Source organism: Chelmon rostratus, chromosome 5 (assembly GCF_017976325.1).
Source record: "Chelmon rostratus isolate fCheRos1 chromosome 5, fCheRos1.pri, whole genome shotgun sequence".
In the NCBI taxonomy this organism is placed as follows: Eukaryota; Metazoa; Chordata; class Actinopteri; order Chaetodontiformes; family Chaetodontidae; genus Chelmon; species Chelmon rostratus.
In genome coordinates, this window is record NC_055662.1 from 16,789,377 (window position 1) to 16,811,032 (window position 21,656).

The window sequence follows — 21,656 nt, forward strand, 5'->3', positions numbered from 1 at the left end:
GTACTTTTCCACATCTTTTCATGTTGCAACCACAAATTGAAATGGTTTTTATTGGGGTTGTATGTAATGGACCAACAATCCATAATTTTGAATCTGAAAAGTGTTGAAGGCATATGTATTAAGCCCCCTTTGCTGTGAAACCCCTAACTAAGTTCACAAGTCACACAGTAGAACCACAGAACTTTGTGCAGTTTAATCTCAATATAAATACACCTGAACTGTGAGTTAGAGTTATTACCAAACAAACAGCATCATGAAGAACTCATCAAACAGGTCAGAGATAAAGTTGTGAAGGAGTACAAAGCAGGGATAAGTTAAAAAATTAAATTATCCCAGGCTTTGAATGTCTCACAGAGCACCATTAAATCCATTAGAAAATGGAAAGAATGTGGTACAACTGCAGATCTACCAAGAGAGGGCCGCCCACCGAAACTGACCGACTGAGCACAGAGAGTGTTCATCACAGCAGCAACCAAGAGGCCAATGGCAACCCTGCAAGAGCTGCGAAGATCCACAGCTCAGGCGGAAGAATGTTTCCACAGGACAACTATTAGTCGTGCACTTCACTTATCTGGCCTTTATGGAAGAGTGGCGAGAAGAGAGCTGTCGCTGAAAGAAAGTCATAAGAAATCCTGTTTGGAGTTTGCCACAAGCCATGACACAGCCAAGACACATTAAACATGTGGAAGAAGGTACTCGGGTCACATGATGAGGCTTTGTGGCTCTGCTGCAAAAAGCTATGCTGCACTCCACATCACCCTGAACACACCAGTGGAACACGGTGGTGGCAGCATCATGCTGTGGGGATGCTTTTCATCAGCAGGTAGTGGGAAACTGGTCAGGATTGAGGATAAGATGGATGGAGGCAAACACAGGGCAGCTCTTTTAAGAAAACCTGTTCCAGTCTAGACTTGAGAGGGCAGAGGTTCACCTTGCAGCGGGACAGTGACCTGGAGCGTGCAGCCAGAGCTACACTCGAATGGTTTAAGGCAAAGGCTGTTACTGTCTTAGAATGGCCCGGTCAAAGCCCAGACCTCAGTGCCATTGAGATTCTGTGGCAAGAGCTAAAAATTGCTGTTCACAGACAATACACCTTCCAATCTGATCTGAAAATTCATAGTCTCTAGATGTGCAAAGCTGGTAGAGACGTGCCCCGAGTATTGACTCAGGGGGGTAAATACTTGTGTGTCAAACAAATGTCTGCTTTTTTTGTCTTAATTATTGTTTGTGTCACAGCAAAACGTATTTTGCACCTCCGAGGCATTGCGCATGTTGTGTTATCAAATGGTAAAGAGCCTGAAGTTGGAAGGGGTGAACACTTGTGCAAAGCCCCGCATTGTCTTTGTACTGTTTTCAATTAAGTACATGTCAATAAGGATTAGCAAATTCTCACTTTTTCTTTTATTGATGTTTTGCACAGCATCCCTGCTTTTTTGGAATGATGGTTATAGCACCCCTCACTGAATGTACACATTTAATACTTAATACATTTAATTGGTCAGAAAGACAGTTGCCAATGGATGTAAAAGGCTTGGAATATATTTTGCTGTTTTGCCGAGGAAAAGCGTTCTATCGACCTGCGGCTGCTCAGTGAACATTTGAGAAAAAGAACAATTTTCACCCAAGAGCTAAAATTCAGAAAACAAAGATACAGATTTATCATGCTGTCAAGATTTGTGCTTGTACTGACAGCGAACAGAACAAAAGGCTGAAATTTGTGTACACAATGTTTTTTATTTAGCTTTTAAACACAGTAGAGCTAGACTTGAACTGCAGTGTTCATTTGACTATTCAGAATGAACCCATAATGATACCAATAATAGGTGCACAGACGTTAGGCTTACGGATGAGATCAGCCAGTGCTGCTCACAGCCCTGTTTGTAACGATCCACAAATCTAATCCGAGCTCTCCCACTCTGCGAAGAGTCACTATGAATTTGGTGTCGTGGTGTTCTTTGAAAGGACTGGGTCGAGCTGCCCTTGTACTCTATTTATTCTGAGGAACAAGGGAGTCATGCGAGGAAAAAAAAAAATTAAACACAGTAGCTCTGTTGTGATTATCTTTAAGGAATTCTGCTTGTGTCTGACCTCCAGTAAGCCGCTCTGGAATTCCCTATAGTTTCTGGAGGTAGGTGTGCGTGCGTGCGTGCGTGCGTGCGTGCGTGCGTGCGTGCGTGCGTGCGTGCTTGTGTGTACTGTATGACCCCTAGTCCCTGTAGTAGCAACATGTCTCCATCTCTTCTCTCACCTCTTTCTGTGATGCCATCCTTTTAAATAATGCACACAAAGTTGTTTACAATTGTATTAATTTTACAAGTCTTGAAGTCTGTTCAATCTGCAACAGACCCGTGAAAAACCCACAAGGACCCAAGTTGATTCAATTAAATGAATATTAATACATAATAATAAATAATCTTGAGGACAGTCAGACCATATCCAAAAGAGACCCAAGAATAATTGGACCTGATCCAAAATGTGGTCAACTTGACTAGACCTCATTACAGCTCTCTCGCTTCAAAAATCTTTCCTTTTTTTTTTTTTTTTTTTTTTACCTCCCATGATTATGATGCGCCACATGATCAGAGCTAATAGAGAGTCCACTCAGATCCTGTCGAGAATCAGACATATTGACCCACACACCTACAGTAAGACCTGCTGTAATAGAATGGGACCCTGCCTGGACTCAATTAGACTGAATCTAATTTGGACCAGGGCTGAACCAGGTCCCTGGTCAAATTAGAACATAGCAGACATGTGTGGACCACTTTCTTGCACCGCCATATCCTTCGTTTTGAGTGGATGATGTTATGTGCATGAAGTATGGAGTGAAAAAAAGAATAAATCTATCATGTGACAACATAATACCACTTACTGTATCATATTTGTAAAACAAAAAATAATTGTGGTTGCATCCATATTCTGTTGACTTTGTGTTTCTCTCCTCCAGATAATTACAGCATCATTTCATGCTATGGTTTGGCAGGTTTTGGCTTTATAGCGCTTCATTTGAAGTATGAAATGCGAAATAAATGGGCGGTTATCAGTATGATTGCTACCAGAACATCAAATGTGGCTCTGCAGCTTGTTAGTCCACCGTGTCACCACATCGCCTCCCATTTTAATTAGCTTTATTTCAGCTCTACCTAATAGATGTTAGCTGTGATAGCATTTGCAATGTTTTTCTTTTCTGAGGCCCAACAAATAAATTGTGGAAAGCCTCTTGAGTTATGGAATGTTTTCCTGCAGAGATAAGGAGGCCTGCGTACAGAGAGGGATTGGGCTGAGCCTCGCACACATTCCTTTAGTTACCTTTGTCACGCGTGATGGAGTGTGGGGTTTACAAACCTGGCCTCCAGAACCTCTTTCTCTGACCTGTTCAGTTGAGCCCCCATTCCTCCTCGTGTGTGTGTGTGTGTGTGTGTGTGTGTGTGTGTGTGTGTGTGTGTGTGTGTGTGTGTGTGTGTGTGTGTGTGTGTGTGAGATAGAGAGTGTACGCACTGACACCCTGCTTTTCAGTTCTGCTGCTGTCTGATATTGTGCAGGGATGAGGGTGTGTGAGCGGGACCAGACCTTAGTTGTCGCAAGCGGTGCCTGACCTGGTTTCTAAAAGCGCATTCAGAGCCATGCACTGCAGACTCCTGCGAGGGAGACTGAATCAAAATGTTTGAGCTCAGGCTTTCCTGGGTAAAGAGCAGTCCATTCCTTAAGCTTCCGAGCCAATGCATCAATAGTTCATTTAGAAATATTGAATCCGTCAGAATAAGTTTGTGGCGACCTCCTTTCTGTCTCTACACTCCTGAAATCCCCTGCTTTGTTACTTTTTTTTTCTTCTCCTCTCGTTCCTCTCCCTCTTATCAGAGACGGAGAACTATCTTTCAGTTGTCCAGTCACTCGTTTAGAAACTTTACATCTTGGGCTTTTCCTCTGAGCAGTTTAAAGAAGGCTATAAATCTGCCCTGTTTAAATCCAGACTTGTTTAAGCTGCCTTTTACTAAGACCTGATGCACTGCATTCTTCTGCTGCCTAAACAGGCTTTTTAAACATTTACCCCAAATGTATTTACTGGTTGACTGATACACTCTGTACATGGGAGGAGACAGGGAAAGGGGGGTATTTGTCTTTCTTTATGGGCCTGGCACTAGCGATGGCTGCCACATGGCCAAACAAAATGGTTGGAAAGAAGAAGACGAAGAAGAAGAAGAAGAAAAGAGGGAAAGAAAAAGACCCCTGCAGACCTGTGCTGAATTTAATGAAAACACAGAGGAAATAAAAAGAAATAGGGCAGTTTTTATTGAGGGGGAAAAAAACGACCACTGATCTTTGTTTTCTGATATCTGCATGCACAATCATTTAAATTCAGTCCTCACGTTGTTCAAAATCAACAGCTAATGTTTCATTCCTTTTCTCAGGGTCACTGTGGCTGCGAACAATACAAAGCTCAGTGGGTTTGATATATTCAGAAGGAGCGGAGGCCATTTTTTTTTTGTAGCCTTCTATTTCCTAAACTCTCTCCCTCTCTCTTTCTTCCATTTCCCTCCCTTGATTGCCGGGAGCACTCAGAGGGTGTTCTCACCACGCCGGTCTAATATGATATGCATCTTCGTGTTTGTGTATCTGATTATCGATTTATGACCCCGTTCTTCTCCTTTTTTTTTCCCCCCACTGAGAATGTGGCTGAACGGCTGCTACATTAGCAGCCTTTACGACATATTTTACAGCACGGCTTGCTAGGGGGGAGGCCCGGCGCTTGGGGTAAATGTATATTTTACGTGGTGATAGAGTGCATTTGCATCAGAGGATCAGTCCTAAAAAAAAAAGCTCACTGTTAAGAAAGGGAGAACATGAGAGCCCTGAGAGAGAGCAGAGGGCGCTTGCCGTCACTTATCTGCAGCCATCACTTGTGAAAGTAGAGGAGTTGTCAAATCACACACACACACAGCCAGATTAGCTATTTACGTTTACTGTACAATATGTTCAAATACCAGCATGTACCAAACAGCATATCAGGCATATATCCTTTTGTTTTCCCCTCATCGCTCTCTATCTCGCCCTCTTGTAAACCCTGACAGCGCCACATTACCCATCAGCGTGCATTACGCTGCACTTTGATCTGCATGGCAGCATCTTTGAAGTTAAAATGGGGGAAAATATCATAAGTATAGGCCTCGCTCCAGATAGCTGTGGCTGCGCTCCCAGATGCTTCTCAAAGATTAGAATCATCAGTGAGCAGTGATCTGCTCTATCATATGGCTCTCCTACAGACTTGGCAGCAGGTCTGGAGGAGGGGCTGTGCAGCACAGTGCACTGGATCAGGACTGTATGGAGTAAAAGAAAAAAGAGCCAGAGCCCTGTATCTACAGCAGCACTCAGTCACCGGCGGACTTTCTGATATCATTTTTAAGCTTATGTTGCCTAGCAACAAAATATTGTTGCGTACAGTTTTGCCTAGTAACAAAATTTCACTGTGGGAAGAAACAGCTGAATCACTGGTTTGAAGAAGCCGGTGGCTCGATTGTTGTAACCGGAGGACTCTGGCGGCCGGTCGCCCACAGCATTCACTCCGACCTTCATGTCCAACATCGGCTCTGGAGCCACAAATACCAAGCAGGTGTGGTGATGTCATCGCATCTCATTCAGCATACCACAGAGCCACGCAAAGGGCACATGGGCTCGTTCCCGCAGAGAGGGGGATTGTAGCTGTGGAGTCTGGGAGTGCGAGTACAGGGTTTCTATTACAGCAGGCCCTCTCAGTTCTGAACACACTTACAATAACTCTGGCTGTCATTCCGTGCTGTGGAGGAGAGTGAGTGGATGCTACGATGTCTAAATGCTTCTGCCAGCTGATTTTCTGTCAGCAAGATTTTCTATCCACAGGAAATAAGTTGTTTTAGAACCGAACCAGGCATTCGCAATTCCAAGATGCCAGTTAATTGAAATAAATCTAAAACCAGGTACAAGGAGTCTCTGTGTTGTAGCTGTGTACACTTTGCACAGGCTTGGTTTGATTGGTTTTGATTGATAGTAAAATAATTATTTTCTTCAGTCTTGATTGGCTTTTGCCTGTGCAATAATAAGATGGTTAAACTCCAGTCATTTCTGTTTGTATGTGACAATAATTACATATCAAAACTAAAAAGACTGAATGTTCTGCGAGTGTTTCTCCTGCACGTACAGTATTACAGCGAGAGGAGCACAGGTCAGTGCAACAGTTAGTCTTTTCATGATTTCATCAAAATCATCTTGTTGAAAGGCGAACGTTTAGCATTGCCGCAACCAGCAATTAGGAAATGATTCAGCTTTTTGATTGGGACCCGTTTTGTGTGTGCCGTGTTTGCTCAGCAAGTGGAGCTGTACTAAATTAGCATTAATGAATGTTATGGCCTCCCATCAGCTTGACAGGTCTATTCTTTAGATCCGTTTTAATTGTAATTAAGCCCTGATTAACGAGCTGGGGGATGTTTCATTCTCTTTTCAAAAATATAGCATAATATGTTATGAAGGCAATCAGGGGTTTGTCACTTTATCTGCTAATGAGGCTCAGCCATATGTCATAACAAACCTAACTTCCCTGTGTGGCAGCAGCTTTTGAAGGCTTCGGTTAAGCTGCTCTTCCTGCTCCTGCTTTTCGTCCTCTGTGACAGCATGTGGCCATCTCTGTAGGCAAACCACAGACATTTGTCTAGAAAAGAAACGGGTGTGGGGTCGCCCCGGTGGCTTAGGACTTAAAGAGATAGTTCTGATTGTGTGAGGTGGGGTTGTGTGAAGTACTTATCTATAGTCAGTGGCAACAGCAAAACGTATTTTAGCCACCGAAAACTGCCGTCAGACAGTCCTTTCCTTTGGGAAACTGAAGGCGGTATGTCGCTCACTCCAGAGCCACCAGACTCCCTTGACAAAAACAGTAACTTTACCTTGCAAAACACAGGAACTGCTGACCTACTGCTGCCTCCATCAGTTTGTTTGTGTTTTGTGTGACTTTGGTGAATCTCAACTAACGCTTTACAACGCAGCAGTCATGCAGCAACTCAAACTGGATTCCTACACCGGCTTGCTGACTGCCATCTACTGTAGGTTTTATATAGGTACCTCATGTGACGCCACTTCAAAAAGCCTGAAATATCACGAAGAAATGGGGAAGGGAAGACACCCCTACACAAGAACAATGGACTCACCTGGTAGAGGAAATCTACACAATGGAAAAAATGATACACCCCTAAGGCTACAGGAAGCTCAGTTCAAAGAGAAATGGATGAAATGGACATTATTTATGACTGAACAACGACAAAACAAAAAACTTGAGGAAAAGAAAATGGAATATGGACAGATTACTTTGGAAGTGTCTCCCATGTGTTTTTCTATGTGTTTTTTCTTGTTTTAGTATTATTTTGATCAAGTTGATCCACCTTTGTAAAAGAAAAATTCTCAATAAAAACCAAAGTGAAAAAAAGAAAAAAGCCTGAACTATCCCTTTAAGATGCTCAACATGAACCGCAGCGTCCTAGGATCAGATGTGGCCAAGCACCTGTGCTGTTTCGCTGGCTGCCTTGTTTCTTGCCATCTCTCCACCGCTGCTGCCTAGTAAAGGCACGAAATTTCCCCAAAAAATAATGAAAGAGAAAAAAAGAAAAGCCCGGGTCACCCAACATCACATAAAAGCTAATGATCAATATTTGAAGCCAGTTGCTAAATTGGTTGAAAAGGTTCCAAGAGTCAATGAAAAACTCTCAATTCATGATTCAAGATGGTCAGGCACCCGGGTCAAATCCAAACGAGGAAAAGAAGCAGTCATCCTTGCTTCTGGGAACCAGTTTATTATTCACATTGGCTTGATTTGTTGCCTTTGCAAGGATTTATTTCACCTTTTTTTTTCCCAAAAAGGATGAATGTAAAAGACGAATGTTTTTCAACAGTAACAGAATTTACAGCTGGAGCTTTAACCGTCACAGTCTCAGCCTCACTAACCATTGAGAAGCAGAAGATGTGGCCACATGACAAACAACAGAAATAACTGTTACAGCAGCTCACAAAATCTCAAAATCTCAAAACTGAATTTTCAGAAAATCTGTTAACGAGATGAAGTGATTAACAGGCAACAATAACGAGCGAACAATGTGAGGAAGTTTTCATTTATGTTTGTGTCGTGTATTAATTTGAGCAAGGATACAGCCTCCTCATTGGTCCACACAGATCTGATGTTTTGCTGTTTTTCATCTCATGCGTCTTTCATTCCCTCAGTGAAGAAACATCCAGAAGCTCTCCTGTTTTTCTGCCAGTATGATCAACATTACTGCTTCACTTGTTGAGAATCCTTTCAGGCGGTATCCTGAAACACGGTTTGTTAAAGCATCGGCTTTGTTAGCGAATCATTGGTCGCAGCACTGTCAGTGTTTCACGGACGCGGCGCGACATGTCACGCTGCGTACATGCAGCAGAGCGCGTCCATTATAATCGACTGAAGCTGCTACACTGACCACAGCAGCCAGTCAATCAGATCAATGTATACCCATGATCCTGTACTTTAAACAATCTAGATAGTTAATTCAGTAGCAGTTAGTAAGTATAGCCTTTGCTTCCATGTGTTCAATGTGTGAAGCCTGTGTGTGCTGGCGTCACAAACCTGAACTCCGGCTCGCTGTTTCTTCCTTGGCAGTCAAAGGGAAAGCTAACAGGCTGTTTTTGCCTTTTAGTCTTATTGAATTCACTTTCGCTGTGCAGAGTTTCCATCTTCTTTCAATGACCCGAGAGGCATCGGTGGTCTGCTTGCTCAAGCACGCTTATTTCTCTCTCTGATTTTGCTGGTTTTATCCTGACTCGGCCTGTGTTTTTGGGGTTTTTTTTTTGTCCATCTGTCTCTCCATTTGTTTTCTCAATTTCTCGTCTTGACAAGGAAGGCTGATACCCACCACTTAAAGAAATTGCGTTCAATGACAAGAAAGAAGGAATTAGACAGAAAATGACATCCAAAACAGCTCATAACCTGAGCGAGAGCCAAGGAGCTCTTACCACGCAGGAATTTTCTTCCAGAAAACACAGAAACCAAAGGGCTCTCGGGCAATGAGCTCGGGGAAAACTGTGAAACACTTTGTCACTGCTTTGGCAACAACGGATGACTGTGTGCTCAACATGTGTGTGAGTGTTTATACATCATTTCCCCTGGAAAGTGTCATGCTCGCGGGTGGGCGGGGGTTGGTTCTGGGTGGGTTGCGGTTAACCCCTCGAGGTCTCCAGGGTTACTCTGCCTCTGCTCTTTGTCAGATTCTCAGGCTTTCTCACTCTTGGCTCCCAGTGATGGCCTGACAGAGTGTAAGACTGGCAGAGAAGTGCGGGAGTGGCTATTAGCTGCTTGTCTTTCTAGTCCTCTGAGAACAAGAAAGCCTCATTAGCGTGGTGAGCTCAGCTGTCCTCTGGTGCTAAACCCATTGCCATAGTCCAGTTGTGCGTGTGTGTGCATACATACACTGTATGCTTCTAAGAAATTGCCTGTCCTACATATTAGTCCAGTAAACTGCTATTTTGAGAGGGCACTAACAGTTCAATCTGTGTTCCTCATTATCTTAATAAGGCATCGTGGGGTGATGCGGAGACGGTCGACGGATTTTTAAATGACTCCATTTAAATGAAGTCATTTAAAAATCTGTATTTATCAGACCCAAAGCAATGTTTCTGTTATATTTATTTGGCCTTAAGATGATTGCCTCTTTAATATATATCCAGGACTCCCTGGAAATGTGTTTTGATACTGAGTGAATGACTCCTGAGTGATTCTGAGAGTGCTTGATTGGTTGAACGCTCAGTGTGTTAACGTAGGGCTGGACTGGACCACCCACCTCATTTATCCAGTTACTAATATTATGAATCTGTACATCTGTATATGAATTTATTAATATTGCAGTTTTGATAAATGCCTGTAAAGTAATAGCTACAACAACCAATGACATCTAACCAGAAGTTCAAACGCCCATTCAGCCGAGTAGCTCAGAACCTTAAAAAGATCGGTTAAAACATTTTTCGAGTCTGTCTAAAAACAGTATTCATGTGCTCACATGAGCTGTAAAGCAGGTTTTGCTTGCTGTAATTATTTCTCCAGTTCATACTGGCTATTAAAAGGTCCTTTCATAATGCGCTTTCAAGGTGACTGACGGGGGACCCAGTCCACAGTCCTCATTCTGTTACATTCAGTTTATTTGAAGTTAATGTCAGGCTGCAGCAGTCTGAGTGGGACAAATAAAGACGGGGATCTTCCAAACTGCTGGTCTCTGTGGCACGAAATTCCCTTTTTCTGTCACTGTCCCTCCGCTGTATCTCAGCATGGAAATACGTTTGTGGGGAAGCAGGAAGAGGGAATTCTGCATTGAAACGATAGTAATTTCTTAAGATAGCCATTTAATTTGATTAGCTCAGACCACTGAAGCCTGCACAGAACGAGCACTGGAGATTTTTTTCTCTCAGTCACTCCAGTGGAAACAAATTATGAAGGGGTCTTTTAACGGTATGAAATGGATGAATGATTACAGCAAGTGGAAGCTGTTCCAATGTACAGCACACATGAGTCGCCTGACTATTGTTTAAGACAGACTTTACTCCTTAAACTGGTCATATTGTAAGGAAACAAGACAAACATGTCAGAACAGAGCAGGTATGAGAAAAGAAGTACAAGAATATGTGCTTCACCTTGGAAACAGCAGTTGATAAAAAAAAGAAATGTCAACTCATTATCTACTTACTCACTTGTTTCGGGGCTTTCTGCCATATCACACCGTCTTCATCAGCTGATGTGTTTTTTCTCAGTCTTCATGGAGGTGTAGATATTTAAACTTTCCACTATTCTATCATTGATAAGAAGAAGAGCTTAGAATGGTGGAGAGTTTGAACATCCACAGTTCAATGATGAAGACTGCGTGTTGGGGTCAAAAGCCCTGGAAACCAAGCGAGTAAGTAGACTTTGAGTTAAAATTGATTTGCCAACATCCATGATCTGATCATTTTGTTATTGTGTGTGTGTGTGTGTGTGTGTGTGTGTGTCTGTGTGTGTGTGTGTGTGTGTGTGTGTTTTGCAGGTGAACGAGGAGACGGTGGAGAGGCTGGTGGTCCAGTACCCTCACATTGTGTTCAGCACGGTGATGCAGGACTGCAAGAGAACCCTGGAGAGAGCTTATCAAATGGGCTGGAGCCCCAACACGTCAAACACTTCGTAGCTACTGCTGGATCACACACACACACACACACACACACACAAACACATAGCTACACAGAGGCCCTACTTGTGTGCAGACACAAATACACAATACTTGCAGCTCAGTCATGTTTGCTTCTCATCCACTGTTCAAACATGCATGTGTACATGTAGCTACACACTCACATGCAAAGGTCCAGTTCATCAACTGTTTCATTTGAAGCAAATCTCCCATTTTAATAATTTAAGGAATATTGGCCTCCTGGTATTTTAGAATTTAGTGAGAAATCATACACCTGCTGTACTGCTCATATGTTACAGCCAGCCACTTCATTGAATCGTCCCCATCGTGATCGGTTAGAAGTCAGATAACAGCCAATAATATTGTGTTCTTTCATGGACCGAAACCTGGAGTGACGAGTTAGTGTCGGCGCAACAGGTGTTATTTGATGTAAGTGTTGATAGAGTGTAAAGCCTCATACATCTGAAGTCCTGCGGGTCAACTTTGATGGAGTGAAGGTGAAGATGCATGAGGGGGGGGGTCTGGTTTGAAAACGACCCAAAGTAACGCATCGTCTAATGAAAGACATTCAGCGCTGGCCAGACCAGAATTATTCTTAACGAGAATAATAGATTGAAAATAGTTTGTTGCCCCGATTGGAAGCGATGTTCCCACGTCAGCCCTCGGCAGCGTTTACTTCCTTCAAGCTGAACTCCGCTGCTGCAGTGAGATCGCACAAGACAGAGCAGAGACTTGGAGATCAGGAGAGGACGTGCCACAACTTCAGTCAGGAAGACAACTGAACTGCAAGGGTTTCGGACCTCGTTTGAGGCATTTTCAGAAACCTGTAATGTTCATTTTGTTTGTTTGTTAGAAGATTTCCCCTTTCCTGGATGTTCAGTACAGTGTTAAAGCCGTTTGTGGACTCATACGTGTTGAGATTGTCAACAAGGCTCCATTTGAAGGACAGAGCTCTTTGCTGTGACTTATTATGCACATCGTCATGGTACAGACGAAAGGATCAGGTCAGAAACAGTCCAACCCTGGCGAATGCATGGCAGGAAAACGGTATTGCTAACGACTCAAAAACTGCATGTTTACATTGAGATCTTCACCTTATTTTTTCAGCTGAAGAGATGTTGTCTGCAGACGATCTGACATTGAAATCAGCCTCTGTATGACTTGGGAACAATGCTCCTTTTGATGCCATGCATAGATTTAGGGTTGACTAAACGTTACAGTGAGTCAGTAAAGAATGAAATCAAACCATGCTTGAAATAGAAGTTGCCTTTACCTGAAAAACCCTGGGTCATGTTATCAGAATATTTTAACCACAACCACCGTGATGACAGGTAAGAGGAAACGTTGCCTTAAGTGGTTAGCAGGTACTCGCCATCCAATTAGCAACCTGAACACGACCCAGAATTTACTACAGAAATGTTTATCTGCTCTTGAGTTTATCTAATATCATATTCCCTTTATTTGATCTGATATATACGTATAAATAAATACCGTGTGGGATTTACTTAGCCTAATGTTGGTTTTGAGCGTATACTTGTAACATTATATATGTAGCAATTCAATGAGGGATTTATCTTTCTTAGTGGTGTAGGATGTAAAGAAAAGCTGGCTCGGGCCTATAGAAGTCGGTAGGTAGGAGTTGATCATTTTTCATCTCTTCTATAGAAACTCAGTAGTGTACAGTTAAAAATGCAAATAACCAGGGTATTTTTCTATGGTGTGAACCGGCTCTGGGCTCAGCCTCCACACACTGTCACTCAGATACGAACAATAGCTTGCTGAGCCTCGGGTTTGAGTAGAACTGTAAACTTTCTACAGCATATAGAGATTTCAGACAATTAAAGACATGTTCATTCTACCCTTGTCAGGATTTGTAGACTTTAATCGATGGAGAGTTTCTCCCTCAGCCTGTTTTTGTTCTGTTTCTGTTCTTTTGTAATCCCCATATGCACTTTCTTCTCTGCTAGATGTTGACACACTTGATTCCTGATTTGTTAAGGCAACCGTAAATGACTGGATTTACATAAAGATGAATAAAACACTATTACTTCAAGCTTTTTTTCTCTTTTCCTTTTGTATGTGTTGAATTGAGGCAGGAGAAGAACATTCAGAATGACAGTGGAATACTTTTATGCTCATTTTACATCATCAGCGGACTGCCTCAAATGTTTTTTACCTGCAGGTTTTTCCCAGACTTTTTTTTTATTACATCAAGTATATTTCAACACTAATACCACAGGGACTATAATGACAGACGTAGTGCAATTTAAATTTAATACAGATTGCATCTGTACTCTCAGGTAAAATGAAAATAAGGACATCAGCATGTTTTCCATCACGACTAAAGGCCTTGGAAAGCATCGGCATGGCATGCTAAAGCCTCTATTGTTAGAAATAAAGATGTTTTCCACAGATATCCATGCATTGATAATGTCTTTTCTGTTGAGCACCGTGACACGACAGTCAACCGGCATTTCCATTCAGGTAAACTTGTGATGTCAAGGTCAGAAACTGTTGTCACAATCACGGGAGCTTCACATCTGAGACAAAGTGAGGAGGCATCAGCTTGCTGCCCAGCAAGAGCGCGAAGGCCTCAAAGAGCTGAAAAGCTGTCACTCAATATGTCCCCAATCTTTGACAATATTGTCCCTTTCAAGTGCCTATTTTATTGTTCAATGTGTTTGTGTTGTTTCATGTCTGCCGATCAAACGCGGGAGATGGCTTCAAAAAGGATGCGAAGGTTGGTTCTTCCCAGATAGATTCTTTGTGCTGTCAACACAATTTGTGTCAACTGGAGGTGCAATTCACTCGAGTCACAGGCAGAACAGTTTGGGGTTTTTTTTAAATCTTAATTAAAGTGTAGGGAGCTCTGTTTTCATCAGCAGGTTTCAGTTTTTGTCTGTCACATGCAAACACATGAAAACATGGAGCGCACAACATGCAGCACATCTTTACATTTATAATTAAAAACCTGCTGTACAAACATCTTTTTCTACAACTGCTAACTCAGTGAGCTTCTTATTTGAAACTTTTTCCCCACATCGTGTCAGAAATGTGTTGTTTCAGTACCATGGTGTCATTTAGGGCTGTAATTGGTGGTTTTGTACCAGTTTGCTTTATAATGAAAATTTTCAGTTGTATTTTTCCCCAGTACCTCTTTGGAACGGTCTTATAAGCGTCACAAGGTAGTGTTTGTTACAGGAATGGGCCATTATGTCCAATTGCAATAGATTTCACAAGCGTTCATTACACTGGAACATTACTTTCTGTAACCAGTGATTTGCCAATAGTTAGCAGGGTTTCACCTGTTCCAAAGACCACCTGTTGAGGTTTTCTGCTTCTCCCCAGACCAAGTCTGGACAAAGCAGCTCTGACCTGAATGTCAAGGGTTGTTGTAACAAACTCGCTCTCCTTCTCCTCTGCCCTCACTTCCTTTGCAACCTCTTATCAGATAAGCAGAGCGAGAAAAGTGTGATTGTTATTGCAAGGGCAGCCGAGGCCTCTCAGCATGCCCTCTTTCACCAACTGTCTATATGACATAAAAGAGACAAATATTCACCGAATGATGTTTTTCTGGTGCTGGATGATTTAGCCAGGACTGCAGTCAGCATAACAAAGGCAGGTAGAGAGAAGAGTGTCAGGTGTTTCCAGCAAGGGTCAAAACACTGAGCGAAGGGCTTGTCAGTGTTACTTCTCTAACAAGAGCAGCTCTCCTTCAGTAGCTTGTATTTCAGTCACACTGACAATGGCTTTAATAATTTGGCCTTTGGCTTGGTCTTCTGTGCATTTGTTGAAGGCCTTCTGATTTTCACTTGACAGGGTTTTTTAATACCTCTGCTACAAACGAGCTCATCTCCCTGCACTCCCCTCCCGTTTCTCTCGGGTAAATTATGCAGCTTGCTGAATTTTACTGCCGCCAATTAGCACCTTTGCAAATGTGAGTGTACGCCATCGATTCTCCTGCTGATCGAGGTGGATTCCGTCAATGGCTCACGCTCCTTGGACTTCTGCAATATTCATCAAGGTGGAAGGAGGCTTCGTAGTGGCGCTTGGAAGAGAGGCTGCCCTCCGGAAAGGAGAAGAGTGTGCGGGTCGCGGCGGAATAGCAATAGAGAGCAGTAATTAAACTTGGTAAATATTCATGTGGTCATTACATTTTTAATGAGGCGCTGATAAGAACTGGCGCTGACCATACAGGACATTTGTCATGTCGGACCTGCAAGGACGTTAGTCTAGTCTTCCCAAGAAATTAGTATTTTTCGAGACCTAATCGCAGCTGACATTGACGGATGTCCTCAACCGAAAAGGTAGCGGCTCCTTTGAACTTCTTCACAAGAACTGATACAGAGCATCGAGTCGCGCTGAAGGCTGTGTTGTAGAAACATGGCCGTCCACCCTCCTTAAGCGCCGCTGTGTTGTCAAGAACTAAGTATGTGAGTGCCTTTGTATTTCAGAACAAGATGTGGACGTTTGTGAGCAAATGCTGCATGCAGTAACGTGTTGAACCGGCCGATGGTGGTACCCGTGATAAGGTCTGATCGTAGTTGATTGTGGTGGTGTAGTAAGCCATCTGATACAGTGCAGCCCTTATCACCAGTTTGGGAACATCACTCCATTTCAAACCAGAAACTCAGCGACGCACAGCGATGTTCATCTTCATAGCTTCCCTGAACAAGCCATGTCTTGTCTTTTGCATCGTCCTCTTCGCCTCAGATGCCTGGCGGTTAGAGGGTCTCCTCTTTCTGACTGGCTCCCGCTGGCTGACTGTGGAGGGTCTGCTCCGCTAAGGCCTCCCTTCATCCTTTTCATCCTACACTGAATCAACTTTACTCTGGCACCTCCCAGCATTCCCTCCGCTTCACCCCTGCCCTCTCCAAACCCAGATTCTTCCTTTCTCTTGGAAATTATGTCAATCATGTGTCTGCATCTGGCCTGAGTGCTCCAAGAGCTTCAATATTTATCAACATATAAAAGAAAAATATTTCCTGTCCATCATCATATACTGTTCTCACCCCCTCTCGGGGGAGCCAGGAGGCAGCTTGCCCGGCTACCTGCGGTATTCCGCCTGCCTATTGACTTGTTGATTCTGCAGTTGGGAAGGAGCTTCGCGTTGAATAGTGAAGATGTTAATGGGTTGACTTTGTAACCGACACTGCCTTTGAGCTGCGGGAGCGAGCTCAGTGTTCCTATTCATGACTTCAGAGGAGCCTGTGCCGGTCGGGCCCCGGCGAGACTTACAGAGAACACCAGACGAGAGTGTTTGAATTATGCTGGCTCGTTTACTTGTTTTGGACGGTTGAAGCTGGTAAGAAGAGGACAAATTTCTCTCCCAGTCACTGCATCTGGAAATTGGAGTTGAACATGATGGATCCCGGCAGTCCTCGGCTTGATGTATGAAGATTTATGGGTATGAATTCCCCTATAATGGTTTGCCTCTCACCAGGGGCTACAACTAAACCAACTTTCCTGGCCAACCTCATGAAGATAAAAAGAAATGAGATTTGTTAATCCACCAAATTTTGACATCCTCCCAATAGGCTCGCTCCTGCCGCCCGGGGAAAATATCAACCCGTGAGTACCCTCAAAAAAGTGAGGTGTGCGGCGAGGATAATGAAGTCACTGTGACTGTATGGCTCCATGTAGATGTTGTCTCTCTGCCTTTCAAGCTGGAGTTAATTGCGGTGTTTAGGCAGAGCTCAGTCTAGCCTCTAAACGGCAAAGGTTAATTAGCAACAGAAGGATCTCCACACAAGATATGTTGACATTTACATTTCCTTCCTGGCTAAAATGAGAAAGAACCCCATTTGGTGGCATTGGGATGGAAAAGGGAAGAAAAACGATTCCTGTACAAACATTCTCATTTCTATGCAAGGCTTGGCGTTGATATGCAGATTTGGCAGTTGGATGACATTTAAAAGTAGTTAATTGTGCAAATCTTTGTTTTAGACTGGAAAGGTCGTGGATAGTGAGAGTCTTTCATCATGAGCTAACCCCCCCCCCTCATCAGCACAGCTGCAGAGATGGGAGGGAGGGGGAGTTTGTTGGTTTCTCCGCTGACCGCCTTATAAAGTCGCCCATCGCTTTTCAAGGTGGTTCATGAATATTTATATGCACAAATTCTTTGGAAAATGAAAATTAATCTGCAGCGCGATGGGAGATGACTTGACTATCTGTTTTCACCAAAGAACGTAGTTCTCCCCATTCAGGATGAGAATGCTCCATTGTTTTCGTCCTCGTATTCCTAAACGTCCGGATATCAAATTAAGCATGTTGCTTCTTGATGAGGGACAATTTTGTTTTATTGCAATGTATTCTTCCTCTTATTACAGCACAACGCAATAAACAACTTTTCTCTTTCTCCTGTAAAATTTGTTTGTGTTCGGCTATCATCTCTTAGCCATTGCAATTTTGCTGGTAAACGGAAACAGGAAAAACAATCCTTTTCTCTGGAAGCAATATGATAATACTAAATAGATTTATTGCATGTAATATTTTGTCCATATTTTGGGTATTACCATCTAACAGGCAACACTGGTGAGAAAGCACAATGAATTAAAGATACAGCAGGTGCACAGATTGGAAATTTTACACCTGGTTTCACCTGAATAGCACAAATGGATACATAATTGCTCCATTTCATCACTTCCCTTAGCTGGGTGACATTAAAGGGAGCTCTTTGAGAGAACGCAGTAAGGATGAATACATCCAACTGGGGACTTGAGCAATGCTCAAATCTGATCATGCATATTTCTATTTGTCTTTCAGCTGAAAAAAAACAAAACAACTCTTTGATTTAGCTACTATTAGGCTTCCTCCAAGGATATGCTGGTCTTGTTTGCTCGCTGAAATAACTCGGTGCACATTTAATCAACGCCTGATTCACCGACTGCTCTTTGTTTTCTCCTTGAAGCACGATCTCACATCCTCCCCGGGGTGGTTTTCATCAATTAAAACAGTCCAGCCCTGTTCTAAAGCTACAGATGGCCGGCGTCAGACCCGACCAGATTCAGGGTCTCCCAGCCAACTGCTCTGACATGTCAGACATGCTGGTATGCCTCGTCACTCCCCACTCCTCCACTGTAACAAAGGTTGGGCCGACTCCCCTCCGGAGCGCCAGGCCCAAGTGGCTCGCAGAGACGTGAGGCGTGACGGAGCCCCAGCTTCAAGGCCAAGAGTGCACCCCCAGACCTCCTTTCAAAGCAGCCCCTCCTCCTCTTGAAACCTAGTGTCCATTTAATCCTTCTTCAATTCCATCTCTCGCCACCCAAACCCTCCAATCAACACCGCCTCCGCTCCCTCCAGAACAGTCACACGCACGCATTCCTCTCTGCATTTTCCTCACTGATCCCCCCCCCCCATTTTCCATCTACAAATCTCACACGCTCACACTTGCTACTCGCCACCTCTCGGCCCCTCACCACCCCGACCGCCCGGTCCCTCCGCCCCACCTCGGTTGCTTTCCAGGGGTGTGTGTTTCACGCCCTGGTGGCTGGACAGGCTCCGGGTGATTTCCCAAGGTGGGGGCTGAAGGTTGGGCAGGAACCATTGGTGTGGAGTGATGTCAGAGCACGGGGCTAGGATTTGTGTGTCTGTGTGTGCGGTGTCACTGCATATCTATGTGTCTGCATGTGTAGGAGTATATAGTTTGAACTCCCTTCAAAAGGCCAGCTGTACAAATGCTGCACTGAATGAGAGAGGTGTTGAATTAACAAGCCATACGGGGCACCCTATTCTCCTGCGTTGCTCCATACACTGACCTGGCAATAATGAGGCAGAGACACATTACAATGGTTCTTTATGGGTTATGTTCTGAACATTACTAGACCAAAGGGGCTAATGTGCTGGTGTGCAGAAAGCCAGATGAAATGACAGTGCAGCGAGCCAACAGAGCGTAATGAGAATATTGTGTTTTGAATAAACCGAAATGGGGTGAATTTGCACAGGATGTGGGCCAAGGCAACGTTCCCTGCTGTGCTCTTTAGCCAGTGTTCGGGGATCTTTTTCAAACCAGCATGACAGTGCTTCCTCTGCTGTGGCTGGCCTCGGAAAAACAGGCTCGCTTTATTTATTTACCTCTGTTTGCTCAGGCTAGTCTGGCCGAGCGTGCTAGGCTGCCTTTCAGCAGCGCCCTGCTTCACCCACATTCAGTCACACACATTCGCACCTCTGGGAGCCAAGGTTTCCCCACTGTTGTTCACAGAGCGTTTCTACTTGACCAGCCGGGTGTTAATTGCCTTGCTCGGGGTCACTTCCACAAAAGTTACTTGGGAATGTGCTGGCTCTTTCTTTTGCTCTGCCCTCATGTTCCCAGCTCAGGGAGTTGAAGAAACAGCCTTCCAGTCAAAAGCCCAATTCTCTAAGCTCCCCTCATGGTTGGTGCAGAAATAGGTAGACAGAAAAGCCTTTTGAGTAAGCTTCAAGTTTCCTGTGGTACTTTCTGAATGACCTGCCCACCGTGCTCATTGGGAGTGTCATCATGTTAACTGCACACTCGTGGCTCATTGTACTTGCCTCCAAGATCTCGTCCTTTAGTAAACTGTCCTCGGCGTCGTCAGCTGAATGTCTGCGTGTCCACGCTGCGGCTGCATTCAGCTACGTGACGAGCAAACACGTCTCTCCAGCTTTTCTTTTGTTGCTGTTGGGTGTTGCAGTTCATTTCTAGCCAGAAATGACTTCATCAAAAGGAGGCAGGATTCATATCTCAAAACTAAACATGTTGAACAATACACTGGAACCAGTGTCAGTGCCAGACTCTGTGTGTGTGTGTGTGTGTGTGTGTGTGTGTGTGTGTGTGTGTGTGTGTGTGTGTGTGTGTGTGTGTGTGTGTGTGGTGGGGGGGGGGGGGGGGGGGGGGGGGGGGGGGGGGGCATGTGCACCAGTGCCTGTGCCTATAGGCGCACAGTACGTGACCAGCTGCCAGGGGTCTGCTCTGCCCGTCCAACTCCCAGCACTGTAACGCCATAAACAGCACGTGAAGCCACTATTCAGGAAATTAATTTCTGTGGTTAAAACACTGACAACCTGTCTCCTCGCAGCTATTCTTGGTTTTCTGAGAATAGCTGATCTGATGTCTGCAACAAAGGAAACAAAAGATAGGGACAGACTTGCTGAATTGTTTTCCTGTTCAGTTTGAATGTTTTGTCTGCTTTCCTTTGTTCTTCGTCGTTTTTTTTTTTTTCTTCTAGAATTCAGATTTTTCTATGTGAGCGGTCAGCATCGTGTCCCATCGGGGCTGTGGCTTAAATTAAAAAAATGTCCACGTTAATGCAAAACCTGCAAAGACTTTGATTCCAGTAGTTTAAAATGACGCTTTGTTTGATCAATAATTAGAGAAAGAATAAATAAACTGAGTTAATTATGTTTTCTTTCAGGAAATGTGGGAAACTTCATCATCGTCTGCAATAAACGTACCACAACCTTTCACATCATGGACCCTCTATAGTTTTGGAGTGTGAAATGACAAACTTTAGCCAGAGATTGTCACATTACTTTTTAATAAACTCAACCAAACTAATTCCAATTTTTCTTTCTTGCTATAAAACAACTTTCTCAGCTAAATCTCATACTTTAATAACCTCCAAATGCGTGTTTTTATGTCGACGTGTCACCTTTCACCAGCAGTGGAAAATTTCTGAATTTCCCTGCTGAACCGCAAACAGTAATAAATGTGTAATAAGACTAATAAATGCATAAATCAGCAAAAGGCAGCCTCTTCTACACCCGTCTCCGCCAATATAGATAAGATACAGCACACTGGGTCAAGACAAGGTAAAGAAGAAATAAGAGCTCGGGCAACAGTCACTGAAATATCGCCAGTATCTGATTGGCCTGATGGTTTTGTTTGGGAGCCAAGTTAATGTTTCCCTGGAATGTTTGTTCTATGCTTTCCCGATGGACAAGAACCCCCCCAACCTGGATCTTTCCCCTATCTTTCATCTGTTTGGCCTGTCCTCTTGCATCTGTGCTTCCAGGACTGGTTTTTGGCTTTAATTTCTCTTCCAGCCTGTATATCAAAGAGGAGGCAGGTGTGATCTGCTAAGACTGTGTCAGGCAGATGATCGAGGCTTTCTGTGAGCGGGAGGATCCAGTTCAGCTGTGGTCGGGAAGTCTGCTTATCTGAATGGGAAGTGATTTGCAGTTCGCTGGAGGAGCTCAGCTGACTCTCCCTGTCAGACAGAGAGGAGGAATGTGGAGACCAATGTGAGTAATCCTCTTGACCTTATCATTGGATTAGCTAAACAACACCCTCAGGAACTTCTGCAGCCATGTAAATATTATATGAGAAATTAAACCTGTTGCCTGTTTGATTGCGTGTGATGAGGCAGCAAGAGTGTGTGTGTGTGTGTCTGGGATTGTATTTTAGATGCAAGTGTGTGTACCCACATATTGTCCTGCTGAAAAGTGTAAAGTGAGAGAAAATATGGATGAATAAAGGGTGAAACTAAAAGAAAAAACATCGGA

The 21,656-nt window shown here is 43.8% G+C and overlaps 1 protein-coding gene across 2 annotated transcripts in view; it reads left to right on the forward strand.

Annotated features, from left to right (window-relative positions):
- Nucleotides 1–13,242, forward strand: part of fbxl17 (F-box and leucine-rich repeat protein 17) — a 219,260-nt gene extending 206,018 nt beyond the window's left edge. For both annotated transcript variants that reach the window (XM_041938093.1, XM_041938092.1), the window contains exon 11: nt 11,058–13,242. In XM_041938093.1, coding sequence (XP_041794027.1) covers nt 11,058–11,195 — 138 coding nt within the window. In that variant the 3' untranslated portion in view covers nt 11,196–13,242. The remainder of the gene's footprint in view (nt 1–11,057) is intronic.
- The last annotated feature ends 8,414 nt before the right edge of the window (nt 13,243–21,656 follow it).